At 41.6% G+C, this 14,831-nt stretch overlaps 2 protein-coding genes across 3 annotated transcripts in view; one reads left to right on the top strand and one right to left on the bottom strand.

Annotated features, from left to right (window-relative positions):
- The first annotated feature begins 1,146 nt into the window (after positions 1-1,146).
- The window catches only part of KCNJ4 (potassium inwardly rectifying channel subfamily J member 4), a 63,638-nt gene continuing 49,953 nt past the window's right edge, over positions 1,147-14,831 (top strand). Inside the window, exons 1-2 of one of the 2 annotated variants that reach the window (XM_042466749.1) lie at positions 1,147-1,491; positions 6,184-6,352. The gene's annotated coding sequence lies outside the window, so the exon portion shown is untranslated. The remainder of the gene's footprint in view (positions 1,492-6,183; positions 6,353-14,831) is intronic. The other variant, XM_042466750.1, reaches the window with a different exon arrangement.
- Positions 3,864-13,771, bottom strand: KDELR3 (KDEL endoplasmic reticulum protein retention receptor 3). Its single transcript, XM_042466754.1, has 5 exons — positions 13,208-13,771; positions 8,159-8,259; positions 5,703-5,861; positions 5,264-5,516; positions 3,864-4,223 (listed from the first exon to the last, which is right to left on the bottom strand). Exons 1-5 carry the CDS (start codon positions 13,296-13,298, stop codon positions 4,183-4,185), a joined length of 645 nt encoding a protein of 214 aa, XP_042322688.1. The 5' UTR covers positions 13,299-13,771; the 3' UTR covers positions 3,864-4,182.

Below are 14,831 nucleotides of genomic sequence, written 5' to 3'. Positions count from 1 at the left end.
CCAATAAGCAAATTTTGATTTTGCCATTTTATATAAAGGAAACCATTTTACTATACCATTGTATTTAATGGTACTTGAGCATCCACGGATTTTGGAATCCATGGGGGGATCATGGAACCAAACCACAGCAAAGACCCGCTGCAAAAGAAAATATGCTGGTGTGGAATTTAATAGAATCCAAGATAGCTAGTGGTGGTTACAAACTTTAAACATGGTTGATTATATATTTATAGATGTTAGAGCAATGGATGTGTATCATCCACTGCATCAAAGAAACGATAGCACTGTACATTGTTGCTGGGGAACAGGAAATGAAGGGTGTCTTCATAAGACTTATGCCTTACTGGTGGGTTTCCCGTGGACAACTGGTTGTCCATTGTTGAACAGAATACTGGGCTAGAATGGCCTTTGGATTGACCCAGTAGTGTTATCTTTGTTCCTCCAGGTATTTTGGACTTAAGCGTCCAGAAGCCCCAACTAGCATGGCCTGTGTTCACAGATTCTCTGGGTTGGTGAAAGGAGGAGGAATCCGCACATCCTATGTTTTTCCTATCACTGCCCAGAGATGGGCAGGAAGTCACATAAAGCCTCATGATATCTAAACAAAAAATTGAACTGATTTCTCCCAGTTCAGCCATCTTAGCCTTTAATTCTTTTCCTGCCAGTGCTCAGAGCAATTTTTCCCATCGCTTTGTTTTCCTCCTCCTTCATGGTCTCTCCGAATCACACACATGGGTTATTCTGCGCCTGTGCAGTAAACTGCACAGTTCCATCTCCACACTCTTCTGTCTCAGATTTCATCCTCTATTTCTTTAGTTTTCTCTCCTGCTTGCGTTAAATTAAAACAACAACACCGCTTTCGTTTTTTCTGCACCCCCCACCCCCTGCTGGTTTCAGTTGGCAAAAAGGCAAATTGACCTAAGTCTCATTTTCTGTAGTGTCAATAGGCAGACTTTCAGGCCCCAACGGAAGGAGGCAGACAACATTTTTAATGCCACTCCTAGGCCAGTGGTGATCGCAGGGGCAGACCTAGCAAATGGGTTGAACAGTCAGGTCTATCCATAACAGCCTAGTATGTTCAGGGGACATCTATCAAGCAGGTTTTCTCAGCAAATATGTTCTGTTTCCAGGGGAATGAAGCCTAAACCCAATAGGGTTATACTAGTTGAAGGACATGTTTGATGTTCTAACAGCAGCTATATTTGTTTCACAAGCTACCAAGATTCTGTATCATGCACAGATGAACTATGATGCAGGTTGCCTCAGGTTCTCCTTTATCTTTTCCCTCCCTCTCCTTTCCTCACCAGAGTAATGAGAAAGTTGAGAGGAAGCCCCGTAGTCCCAGTTTGGCCTCAGAGACCATAGTTTTTGGATGTATTACACCTGGCTATGATCCATGCACCTTCCCCAGTACCTTGGACCTTCTAATGCAGGGACTCCTTCACTACACAGAAGTGGCTTGACTCCAGCTACCTTCCTGGAGGCTGAACAGTGAGTGTTAAAGAAATTTGATTATTCTGATTCAGTAATTTCAATGGTTTTGTCATTACATAGAAAGCCAACCACTAGGATTTATGAAGCCACTTGGAAAGCATTTATTTGGTGGTGCAAATCAAATGCCCAGCTCTGGAGCATGTCCAGAGGAGGGCGACTAAAATGGTGAAGGGTCTGGAAACCATGCCCTGTGAGAAACGACTTAGGGAGCTGGGGATGTTTACAGAAGAGAAGGTTGATATGATAGCCCTGTTTAAATATTTGAAGGGATGTCATATTGAGGGAGCAAGCTTGTTTTCTTCTGCCCCAGAGAACAGAACCCAGAACAATGGATGCAAGCTACAGGAAAAGAGATTCCACCTCAACATTAGGAGGAACTTCCTGACAGTAATGGCTGTTCGACAGTGGAACAAACTCCCCCAGAGTGTAGTGGAGTCTCCTTCTTTGGAGGTCTTCAAGCAGAGGCTGGATGGCTATCTGTCGGGGATGCTTTGATTGTGATTTCCTGCATGGCAGGGGGTTGGACTGGATGGCCCTTGCGGTCTCTTCCAACTCTATGATTCTATCCCTCGGAGAGTGGTGGAGTCTCCTTTCCTAGAAGTCTTTAAACAGAGCCTGAATGGCCATCTGTTGGGGATGCTTTGATTGTGAGTTGCTGCATGGCGGGGTTGGACTGGATGGCCCTGGTGGTCTTTTCCAATTCTATGATTCTATACAACTCAGCCTTACTTGCATCTCCTTTTCTACAGAGGGGACTTAGGTCTTAGTCCAAAAACTCAGAAAAGACAAGTTGTAGCCTTACCTGTCTTGTCTAGAGCCTCTGGGACTACACTCTTCATGTCTTTTACTTAGGAGGTTCTTTAGGGGAGCAACTCTTATTTCTTTTGTGATTCACCACTTCTCATCATGGAATCTTCTAGTCCTGAAGCAACTGACAGACACCTTCTGAGCCTCTCAAAACAGTTTCTTTGTGTGTGTGTGTTTTTTTTTTTTTTGCTCCACATGACCTTTTTAGTGGCTACTGTGCCACATTGAGCTAGTGGCCCTGTCAGGGTGCCTTTGCTCTTGTTCAGAAGACGTTTTCTCTCTACAGCCAGACTTCCTTTCTAGCAAAGGTTTTGTCATCTTTTCATGCTTCTAAAGCAGATTCTTTTCTGTTACCTGCCATTGCACCCACAAGAAGAACTATGGCAAAGAACATTGAAGATCTATATCTCCAGAACTAGCTCATTCAGAACTAGTGCTGTGATTCTCAGTTTGTTTCCTTTAATCCAGTGCTATGATTCTCAGTTCTGATGCAAGATGTCTCAATCCATGATAGCAACTTGGATCAAAGCATGTATTCTTATGTCATGCCAAAATTCCTCAGCTTATGAATGTTACTGCTCACTCAACAGAATGGTAGCCACCTCTGCAGTTTTTTGCATGAATGCGCCCATCAGTGGCATCTGCAAGGTGGCCACCTAGAGTATGCCTCCCACTGCCATCTGCCACTTCAAGATTGACAAATGCAGGTCAGTGAATGCCACGTTTGGCAGGAGGGTATTATGGGGTAATTAGAGAGCAAGAGACAGTCTCTCACACACAAGGTTGTTTCCCTCCCTCCGCAATTTGGAAGACTTGACTAAATCCTAAGATGTCTGGATTCCTCTTCACGAACCCAGAGGAAGCCACATTGGTTACCTACCGTGAAGGTGCGTTCTGAATTGTTGAGATGAGGAGTCCACCCCTCCCTTGATGACGACCTTTTCCTCCAGGTTACAATGGTCTGTGGGACTTATTCATCCTTTTTTTCTGTTTACTGATTACTTTAGTGGGGTGTCTGCAGGCTTGGCTGGGAAATGAAAGCTAAGATGGCCAGGTTGGCAAGTCAGTTCCATTTTTTATTTAGGTATCGTGAGACTGTGACTTCTTGCCTGTCTCTGGGCAGTGATAGGAGAAACTTCTCAGCAAGCCAGAATACATCTTTGCTGTAAGTAACCAGTGTGACATTCCAGGGGTTGAAGTCCAAGACAAGTGGAAGCCCAAAGGCTGAGAACCACCATTTTAAAATTCTGAAAACCAAGAACATTTTACTTCACATCAGGATTGGAACTGTGTGGTTCTCCAGCTGTTATTGAAGTACAGCACCCAGAATTCTTTAATATTGATTGTGGGCTACAGCTTCTAGAAATTGTAATTCAACATCTGGCGGACCATACAATTCTGAGCCCTAGTTTCCTTACTCAAGTGATCCAGCTGTGGCAGATGTGTTTTTCTGAGCCTTCAGTTCTGTTTTAGCCCAAATAAAATTTCATGCACAACTAAGTAAATCATTAGGCTGACTCATGCACAAGACAATGAAATTTCACCCTTGGAATTATTGCTGCTGCATCAGTGTTGAAGAAGTTAAAAAGGTTTGCACTATTTTATTTGTTACAAGCAGAATTCAGTTACCAAAAGAATATTCCAATACAAAAGATGCAAATATTGCTCAAGTCTTGCTCAACACTGAATAGTTAAGAAATTTAAGCCAGAAGTGTTACTATCCACACTTCAGTCTCTCAAGCACAGTCTGAAGTTTGCTAATCACAGTGTGTAGAGAAACAGGTAGGTTTTCTGAATGCTGAGCTGAGGAGCTGTATGGCAGAAGAGCAGAAAACACCCTGCAGTCTGGGGTCTTTGAGAGCTTGGCTTGTGTGCACATCTTCAGATAGGCACTGGGAGACTCAGCTTCTTTCCTTTTAATACTAGATAGGAAAAAAAAATAATAAACTCAGTATGTGTTCTGTGACAGGAACAAAAACGTCACCTGTTTTGTCAGTGCACACCTTCGTGGTCCTTTTTCATGGTGATGGCAACTTCTTTAATTGTAGTGCTTTTACACAGCATTTTCATTTATAGATAACCCATATTCAGGATAAAATGTTACTTTTTCTAAAATAATATTCTATGTAAGGAATGTACTTTATGGGAAATCAATCAAAGCAGTAAATTATCTTTCATATATTAAATCACTGATTGCGATCTGCATAGCAAAGTCTTTATTAGAATATGAAACCATGAAGCTCATAGTAACTAGAGAAGGATTGGCAGTGGGCTGATGGAGTAAAGCTCTCCACATCGCTTATCATTGGTCATACTGGTTTGGGCTTCTAGGCATAGGAGACCAAAGCACTGAAGGGACAGATTGTAGCCTCAGTCTAAACTAAAGGATGGGATGTTTCTTTTTAAAAAGTTTTGGTGTAATACTTGTTAGAAGAGCACCTTGGAATACACCCCTAAGAATATGCTTCCATAGTACTGCTTTAATATGCAAAGTGCACTATTCCTTTTCTTGCTTAGAAATCAACATTATGTTGTGTGCTTTCAGGTCAGTTCCAACTTATGGCAACCCTAAGGCCACAGAGTTTTCTTTACAAGATACCTTCAGATGTTGTTGGGCTTTGCCTTCCTCTGAGGATGAGAGAATGGAACTTACCCAAAATAACCCATGGGTTTCCATGGCTGAGCAGGATTTCAAAACCTGGTCTCCAGAGGTGTCCAGCACTCAACCACGAGCATTATAACCTGGGTCATATTTAAAAATACATTTAACCTTTAATGCTCACTGTATTTTAAGTGAGGCTGTTCACAAGGAGCTTGTTAACTGTTAACAAGTTGTTAAAGAAAATAGACGTAAAGGCCCACAAGTTAGTGGAGAGGGGCACAGAATTGGACAAAGTTACAGATGACTTGCTGTGAAAGGTGCCTCCATCACACTACCTATCATGCTGTCAGTGATCTTTACCTTTAGTGACGTAGAGATAAAAAAAGTCACAGTAGAAGATGGTTTGTACGACTCCAGAAACCACAGCAATTTGATCATAGAAGTTTTCTGTGTGGTAACGCCAGATCCAGTTTGCAAGATAGAGAGCACGATAGAGGCCCAAGAAGAAAAGATAGTGTGTAGTGATTGTCTCGGCTTCACCTGTTTTGCTAATCATGAAAAGTTGTGGAAGTATAGCCACTGATTCCAGGTAGATCGAGAAAGTCCAAAGGATCTGATGAGGGAAGAAAGTAAGTCCTGGGTAAATGTAAATTGTCAGTAGTGTATGGTAGGGGATGGGGTGGGCAGTTGATAAATGGAACACAGTGTGTATGATAAACATTTGGTTTGAGACATCTAAGCCTTGAGGAGACATGATGTGATCCACTCCACTTCTCTATAATATGAATAGTTTTCTTACCTCTAAAGGAGTGAAATTGTAGTTTTCTAAAAATGAGAGTCCTGTGACAGGGACCAAAAGAAATTCAAGACGAAAGGAATCATTCTCACTGTCAAAGGTTTTCCGGAATTTCCCATAGATCATATAAACAGTAGCATAGGCGCAAATTAAGAAAACAACCTGCAGAGGAAAATAAAATAGTTACTTCCAAAGTAATGCTTATTGCTAAACCTTCAAGAATGGAAAGTTAGAATTTTTAGAGCCATCCTCTCTTCTGGAAATGCTTTCAGGTTGAACTCACTAACCTTATTTGGCTGATTAAAGTCCAGACAGAGTTGTTCTCATTATCTTCTGGGGTTCTTTTAAATATATTTTAGTTTGGTATCTTAGATAAAAATTCATGAAATGCATGGGGCCACCATAAGTTGACAGGCAACTTAAGACACATACACACATGAAGCTTTTCAACTACATCTCATTTTCCCTTTGTTTGACCTACTAGAAAAGTGACTTGGGCCTGGAATCCGTTTGTAGTGCCCATTGTTACATGGAACCCAAACTGCTGAACTGTCTCTGCTTTAAAATCACTTTCGTCCATGTTCCATGGGAAGGCAAGTGCCTTGTTCAGACCCAAAGAAGATGCCTGAGGAAGGGCAATATGAAAATAATTGGTAGGTTTCAACGTGCGAGGATGCACTTCTTTTAAGCATTACTGGGCATGGGCAACTGAGTGCATAATAATGTCTAGCAGCAGGGCTGAACCATGCTATCCCCTTCTGAGAAGAGATGATGGAGAAGGGGAGATGTACTTCACTCTTATCCTTCCTCCTTAGCAGGATGAAGATAGTGGCAGCAGCTGTGGGGATAAGCTCTTATTCTAAAAGTAGTACAAATGTCCTTTTCTCTTACAGCCACTGATTCCATTTTCACTACTGCTTTGCTGCAACTGTTACGTAGTTGATGAAGAGTGCAAGTGGAATGAGTAGCTAGAGGAGCAGAAGAGTGGAAATCCCTAGTGTCATTTTATTTTACTTAGCATTACCAAGTATTTCATACTGCAAGGGTATCAAGGAATGAGTACAGTACTACCCTTTTGCTGGACTATCAACTGAAGATGAAGGAACAGCAAATTAGTTAAACAATCCTCTCAATTGTGAGGTTTGTTGAGAAATAGGCCAAGATGTGTGCTTTCCACTGGAATTAAAACAGATCTTGGAAAAGTTACCTTTAAAAAAAAACATTAAGAATCTTGTTTCCAACATGGGCAATCGGTTGAGGATTATTGGAGTAATAATCCAAAATGTCCCTTTCCCAACCTTTAAATTGTGGAATCAGCTTAATCCATCTTCCTGGGCTCCCACATGCACCCACATGAAAAAGAAAGGTTACTCATTTTACAGGCCAGCTGGAATATAAATATTTCATCACTCAAATATCTGGCAAAGATGGGAAGGTCGTCATATACCCCAAGCGTTGCCCAGCGGCCTACTGGACTTTCCTCATTTTCAAAAGGGAGAGTGGAGCTGGAAGTGGCAGAAGAAGGCACATGACACCTAGAGACATCCAGAGTATTGTTGTTGTTAGTTGTTTTCAAGTCAACCTCGATTCATGAATGAGACATGAAAAAGACCCCCTATCCTCTGTGCTCAGTTCCTGTAGGCCCAGACCTGTGGCCTACTTGATTGCGTCTATCCAACTGGCATGTGGTCTTCCTCTTTCTTCTGCCCTCTTCCTTCCCTAGCATTGTTGTGTTTTCTAATGAGTCAGGCCTTCTCATGATGTGGCCAGCCTCAATTTAGTCATCTTGGCTTCCAGGATGAGTTCAGGCCTGAGTTGTTCAAGGACCCAATTATTTGTCCTTTTGGCTGTCCAGTGTATTCTTGGCACTCTTCTCCAGCACCACATCTCAAATGAATTAATTTTGTTTCTTTCTGGTTTCTTCACTGTCCATCTCTCACATCCATACATGGTAAGGGAAAATACAGTGGCCTGTACAATTCTAACTAATATTCAGCTTATATCTTTACACCTTAGGATTTTGTCTTTTTTCTTTCATAGCTGCCCCTTCCATTCCTAATTTGATTTTTTGACTGCAGTCTGCATTCTGATCAGTGTTTGATCCAAGGTATGGAAGATCTTTATTTCAATTTCTTCATTATCTAGGTTGAATTTATGTGCTGGAATGACTGGCCATGGTTGTATAGATCTATCCACACTATTACAGAGACTTACAGATAATTCACTTTTTGCATCCTACCATAGAGATGCTTTGTGCAAAGGAAGAGAGAACTGCAGGCCAATTTGCTAGCAAGCCCTTAGAGAAGTGTAATTTTCCATCCTATTCCCAACAGAAAAGTGGCCACATCTTTTAATACTTGCCACCAAGACCAATTTCTGAGCTGCTTTCTGTTTATCACATCTCTGATTTACTCAATGGGGAATGCAAGAAGTGGACACAGCCTTTTGTCTTTCCTTACCTTCATGACAGTATTATAGATGGAGATGAAGTTTGTGAAGAGGTCAAGGTAACGGGTTGTGAAAACAAGTGCAAATAGAATCTGGCTTTTCCCTGAGATACCTGCAGACCATAAGATAAAGTGAATGAGAAGCAGATAACTGACATTGCAAGCAACAAATTCCAGGGCAGACAACAGAAAGGGTAGCATGAATCATCTGGTAGCATGAAAACAACCTGAAATGACCCTTCGGTCGAGCAAAGAAGGCATGCCAGACAGGAATGAATCAGTTGTTCTACTCTCGGTGTTCACCGGGTTCCACATGCTGGTAGGCAGAAGGTAGACTGGAAGTACCAGCATAAGGGTTCAAGGTTATTATGTGAAGAAAGCTATCGCACAAAGATACTTCTAGTACCAAAATATTGATGCTTGTATGAAAAAAGAAAACATGCTCTTTGAAAGGGAGAGATGGACAAGGAAGAGTGAAAACCACAGACCAGCACTGGGTGTTAACTGGTAACTCAGTGGGAAAGCATTACTGGTCATCAGAGTTTGTGTATTCATGTTCAGGAATTAGCATCTTAGCTGTATACAGTCAGCCCTCCGTTTTCATGGGGGGTCCGTTCTAAACCTCCTGTAAAAATGGAGACTTGCCAATATTCAAGGCCCTCAGGCTTGAATGGAGCGCGTGCCCGCAAGTGCGCATGGATAATGTGCTGTGGGGGCATGCCCCATTGAAAATAATGAAGGTTTCCCCTCTGAATATTCAAGACTGCGGACCTCAAGTCCGTGAGAAAGGAGGGGCGACTGTACATTTTAGAATCTTTTGTGTTTGTTGCAAACCATTGTTTGACAATAAAGACTGCTGTAAATGCAGTTAACAGAGCAGGAACCTAATTAACCTTTGTAGAAGGGTGAAGACCATGGAGGAAGCTAGTAACTAAAAGAAGAGTAGTCCTGAGAAACATCACTGGCTCTTAGCTGGTCCATACTGAACAAGACCTGGCAGGTAAATTGTTTTTGTTTTTCTTTAAAGAAATAAACTTTGTAGATCAGGGAACATAATGATTCAGATCAATAACCTCACCAATTGTAAAGACCCTTAGTGAAGGTTTTGACTTGGTGTCAATTACCATAGGAAAGGCACAAGGTGACCTTTTCTCAGGAGGACATCTGCAACTGGAGGGACATGATCCAGAAAGGACTGTTTCTGGTCCTGGAGTAGGGCCTCTGAAGATCAAGGCAAGAATAGGTATATATAATGAAGACAGTCTTTCAAGAATCCTGATCCCAAGCTGATAGAAAATGCTATTCCCCCTTTGCATTCCTCCCACCCTTCTGCCATCAACAACAGAACAATACACAGATTAACATGGGAAGCAGTCCTCCCTACCCAGGGTCACGGAGTATATACAGTATATATACCCACTCTCTTCCTTGCCAGTATTCTCTGAAGGTGCCAGCCACAGATGCTGGCGAAACATCAGGAATAAACTCTTCTAGAACATGGCCACATAGCCCAAAAAATCCACAAAAAAACTATGATAGAAGATTATGTGTTGTACTTCAAAATGGATGTAGAATCAGGTTAAGAGCTAAAGCACTAGTATAACATAACTGAATTACACAATCTCAATAATTTTACAGCCCTCAGTTCTTCATCTAGTTCTTCAGATGCTGGGAATCACTTCCTCTTCTTTTTTTTTTTGCATGCTTGTGTCTGTGAAAGACAATGTGTTTGAGATGGAATGGGATGGGTTGGCCACAGAGAGGCAACAGCAGTAAATCCTGCCCACTTCAGCTTTGTCACTACCCACCATGTGCTATGTCCCTAGTTAACCCTTCTCACACATCCATTCTTGGGAAGGTATTCACTGGAAAATAGTTCCATACACATCATCTATAGCATCAGGTTGAATGTTCCAGCCCCTACGGTCTGTGTGATTCTCCAGCAAAGCCAGAAAATATTCATGTCCTGCATTTCCACCAAGCCAGATATCAATTTGCAACCAGACATCAGTCTGCCGTTTTCAATGCGTATGCACAATTTCCATTTCTCCTGTTATAACTTTGAACAAATCTTTTTGTCTCTTTTCCTGAAATTATTAGATTATTTGCCACATTGACAAGAAAGAAAAAAGACACTTGTTTGTGGCAACTTGCAAATAGAAAGTCTTATTGTGCCTGGAAAAATAGTAGATTTATTGTACAGTTGGAAGCCCAAAGAAATCTGTTATTCTTTCAGATACTGCAAGACTCCTCTCTTTGCATTTTTCTTTTAACAGACCCATACGGTCACCTGCATAGTTTTTATTTATGAATTTTTCTCCACTGTAGTAGCCAGTACAGAAGTAAGGATTAAACAGCTGGGGAGGAGGAGGAAGGAGAGAGAGAAAACAGGTGGGAAAGTTAGCAAAGCAAAGGATGGGGCTCATTTTGTTATTGCTGCTAACTCTCTGCTTGATGAAACTGCTTCTTGCCAGTAAAAATGTATGTTAAGTTAGCAAAACAGTAATGCCATGCATGTCTCTTATTGAAGAACTGTTGTCCAAATATTCAGATGTCATAGGTCACTTCAGGCAAAAAAACTCAAAAACATCAACCGTGTTTATTTTTGTTACACAGTTTAATTACCAGTGCATTATATGGTCTTCCCCTTTTTTTTCACAGGGATAATCCTATATCTCTTGTTTTTCACTCCCAACATGGTTTATGAAGAAACAGGTTCTGTAGAAATTATTCTATGTACAGGGAAAGAAGTTTGATCTGCTTCAACTATTCTGACTCCAAACTTACACAGTTATCACTATCCCAGGATAAGCCAACATTCAAGGCATGCAGTGTTTTATCTGGGTTTATCCCAGGTCTATTCATGTCGGTTATTCACACAGTCAAGTATCCAAATCTTTTAGAAAAACTTGGAAACAAATCTGACATCAGTTATACTGGGTTAATGGGTTTTTTGGGGGGCAGTCCCTCCCAAAACTTAATTGGATGCATTCAAAATGCATGTAAAAAACAAAGATTCAACCCAGATTCTACCTGGATGATTTTCATAACAACAACAACAACAACAACATTCTTGCCTGCCCTCTCCCCATAGATTGAGGCAGGGAACAACAACAATTAACTCACCTCATCAGTTGAAATACATCAATTAAAATACACATCAATTAAAAAAAGGACGTGCATACCATTTAAAAAGGCAAAATATAACAATTAAAACGATCCACATTTAAAATCACAGTTTAAAATATCCAATAAGCCTGCCGGAAGAGACTGGTCTTTAATGCTATTTTGAATTCGGACAATGTATTCAGCTGTCGAATCTCTTCCGGCAGGGCATTCCACAGTCTAGGTGCGGCTAGGGTATACAACCCCACAGACATCAAGCACTGTAATATATGTGTATTGCTGTGAGTGCCACATCACAGTACCACTCCTAAACACATCTGTGATTCCACCCACCAAATGAGGGAGTTGCAATGGGATGGGCTTTCAAGGAGGAAGCTACTCTAAGAGTGGAAGGAGACATTCCAAAGAAGGAAAATTCAAAGATATAGCCATGTAAGTCTGTAGAATCAATATGTAGAGAGATATGCATATGCATCTGAGGAAGTAGACTTTAGTCTATGAAAGCTCTTGTTGCCAACTTCTTTTTTCCAGTTTGTCTCAAGTGCTACAAGATCTCTCTACATACTGATTCCAAAGGAGGTGAGGGAAAGACTTCTGCAGAAAGGGGGTGGGGTAACATGAAAGTTAGCATGCAGACTGCAGTCTTGGTGGTGTGCAAGGCAGAGGGAGAGATTCAGAGGTTTGCTCTAGAATATAGTCAGAATTGCATTGTTAAATAATATGATCAAGGTTAAGAGCCTTTATTCAGGTTACTTTTTAGTACTTAAAACAAACAAACCAGAAATATACATTGTCTGATACATGACTGCTCTCCCTAAATGGCACTTTTGGTATTTCCTTTTTCTGGTCACAGTGCCCATATCTGTCTGCTTGTGCCCCATTTTCATTTCCGCACTGTGCAATCCTGTCTATGTTTCCTCAAAAGTAAGCATCGCTCTGTTCAGTAGGCGTTACTTACATGTAGCTCTGTATCAGAACACAGGATTACCGAGAATATTATGAAATATGATAAACTGTGTCTGCTTTAATGCCTGCTGAATAAAACAGGGGTTAGTAGAACCTAGACTTGCTTGGTTGTTCTTCTGTACTCAACCCAGGACCGGCTCTACCATTAGATAGGATGAGTTAGTCACTTCCAATGGCAGATGCTATGGGCCGGGAGTAACCTGCTATGCAGTTCCTAAGGTATCATTAGGTATGGCGGAGGTCACTGTCCCATCATCAGTGTCAAATAAATATTTAGTTATCAGCCCAGTTGCCTTCTGTACATGAAATAGAGAATGGAGGGTTGTGATCTTGTTCTTTGTGTAAAGTGGGAAAATGTCTAGGGCCAGCCTAAAATTTACACCTAATTTCCTCTCAATACCTGATGAAGATACTTTCTCACCTGCTCAACAGAGGACATCTCTACTCAGCTTAAAGTAGAAGATGGTATGCCTGTGATGTAAGATGGCGTAAAATGAATGCACAGACCACCCCAAATTTCAGTTTAAAAGAAATCATAGTGACCACGATGTGTATATTTTAATAGGTGGGCTTAGGAATCCATGATTATGCGATTTGCATAAAGGACAAATAAAAATTACCATCCCTACATAATACAAGTTTCACAAGAAAGGAGCTCACATAAGGAATGTGGTCCCATCAAGATAATGGAGACACACTTCCATCTAGGATGGCATGAGCCATCCATTATAGCATTACAAAATCCTATTGTCATGCCAGCTTAAGGGCAAATTGTTAAGACAACTGGCTTCTTGGTACTCTAAGATAATTGTGATCCAAACAGGCTGAAAGTAAACTCAAAACCTGAGTCTTTGTGCTCTGGAGGGAGGTTCCTTCATAGACTTGCCTGCTTTTTTCTTTCCGTTCTGCACGGTTGTCACATCAGCACCTTGCCAGCAGTACAGTTAGAGTAGAAGAACAAAAACTTACCAGCGCAAGACTTTGATCTCCAGATCTTCATCAGCAATATGATCATAGCTAAGAGGTGAGAGACATCCCCCAGGATCCGAAATATATTCATGGTATCCCAAGAACGTCCTGAAATGAGTCTGAAGGAAAATCGTTAAATTATCTTGAGAAGGAAGATGCCTACAGAAGTTCTTGATAGACACTTTCTCAGAGGCGGGATGTTACTCTTCTTTCACCAGTTTATTCACTGCCTCCTTTCCATCGGATGTTCTTTTCTTATAGTTAAGAAATAGCCTTTTCTCCTTGCTCTCAGTGGAATTGCACTTATACAATCTCTGTTAATCAGAAAACTGCAGCACTGCTCGCCAAATGAGCCTCCAGATCAAACTTTTGGTAATACTAGAGCTGGTCTCTGCTTGAATCAGAGCAACTTCTTATATTGTGCACTTCTTCTGTTAGATACTGCTGAGCGAGTTCCTTTTCTAACTAAGGTGATCTGATCTTCCTAATAGATTACTAGAACAACACTGGAATCTAAACTAAGCTTTGCAGTCCCAGTACCAGCACTAGGTGACGTGGCGTGGATGCTGCTTGCACAGAGAGGGTGGAGGAAGAGGCGGGGGTAACTAGGCCTAGTTAAACTTTCTCCAGAATCCCTTCTTCTCAAGTTACAGCCAAGAATGTCCTTAAAGGGGAAAAGACAGCAAGGAGGCAGATATTCCTTTGCCAAGTTCAAGAGAAAATGCATTAAAATGGCTCTGGAGTTTGGAAATGGGAAAAGACCCATTGGATAATATAGTTTATATCTTGCCCAGTTCGGGGCTGTTTTCCCCAGTCCCAAAGGTTGTCCGCATTCTGTGCAGATCCATTTAGTATGCAGTGCAAAGAGAATCAAGGGACTGGAATTGAGGGGATTCCCTTATTAATTTTGATGGAGTTTTCCTTACAGTGTTTTTTCTGTTAGGATATATTTATGTCACATAGTGTTTTCCTTGGCTCACATCACTTTGGGAAAGAAAGTATGTATTTAGGGAATACTGTCTATATACTTAATAAAAGGCAAATTTTCACACGCAAAAACCAACTTTTCTCTAATAAAACTTGACTCCACTTTACTGGTGCTCCAGTATATCTTGCTTAGATCAACAGTAAGGGGGGGGGGGATGCAGATGGGCAGAAAGGGGTGGCGAAATGCTGCCCCTTTCTGTCCTGGATGTAGGCCGCAGCAGACAAACGTTGCGGCCTCCGTGAGGCCTAAAAAGAACCCACTCCTGCCGGGTTATTTTTGCATCATGTGTCGGGCGCCATTGGTATGGCTCATGTGCAATGATGGCATCCACACGGCACAGCACTGTTTGGATACTGCAGTGCACGACGTCATCGTTGCATGCCCCATATGGACTGGGGTGAGCAATGATGGCACCTGCGGTGCATGGTAAGGCTTGGGAGTGTGCAGACGCTCCACTCTCCCGAGCCCTAAAATCGGCCTCAGGCCAGTGCTTTATGCCAATTTGTACTGGGCCTAAGGCGGTTTTATAGTTTATGAGTTAATTGTACTACCCAAAGGCTATGACAAACACATTAAATATATAAGACTAAATCAGTTAGACTTAGTTTCCAGTTTAACTACTAATGACTTCAGTGG

This window comes from Sceloporus undulatus, chromosome 5 (assembly GCF_019175285.1).
Source record: "Sceloporus undulatus isolate JIND9_A2432 ecotype Alabama chromosome 5, SceUnd_v1.1, whole genome shotgun sequence".
Taxonomy (NCBI): domain Eukaryota; kingdom Metazoa; phylum Chordata; class Lepidosauria; order Squamata; family Phrynosomatidae; genus Sceloporus; species Sceloporus undulatus.
This window is presented reverse-complemented; position numbering and strand designations above follow the sequence as displayed.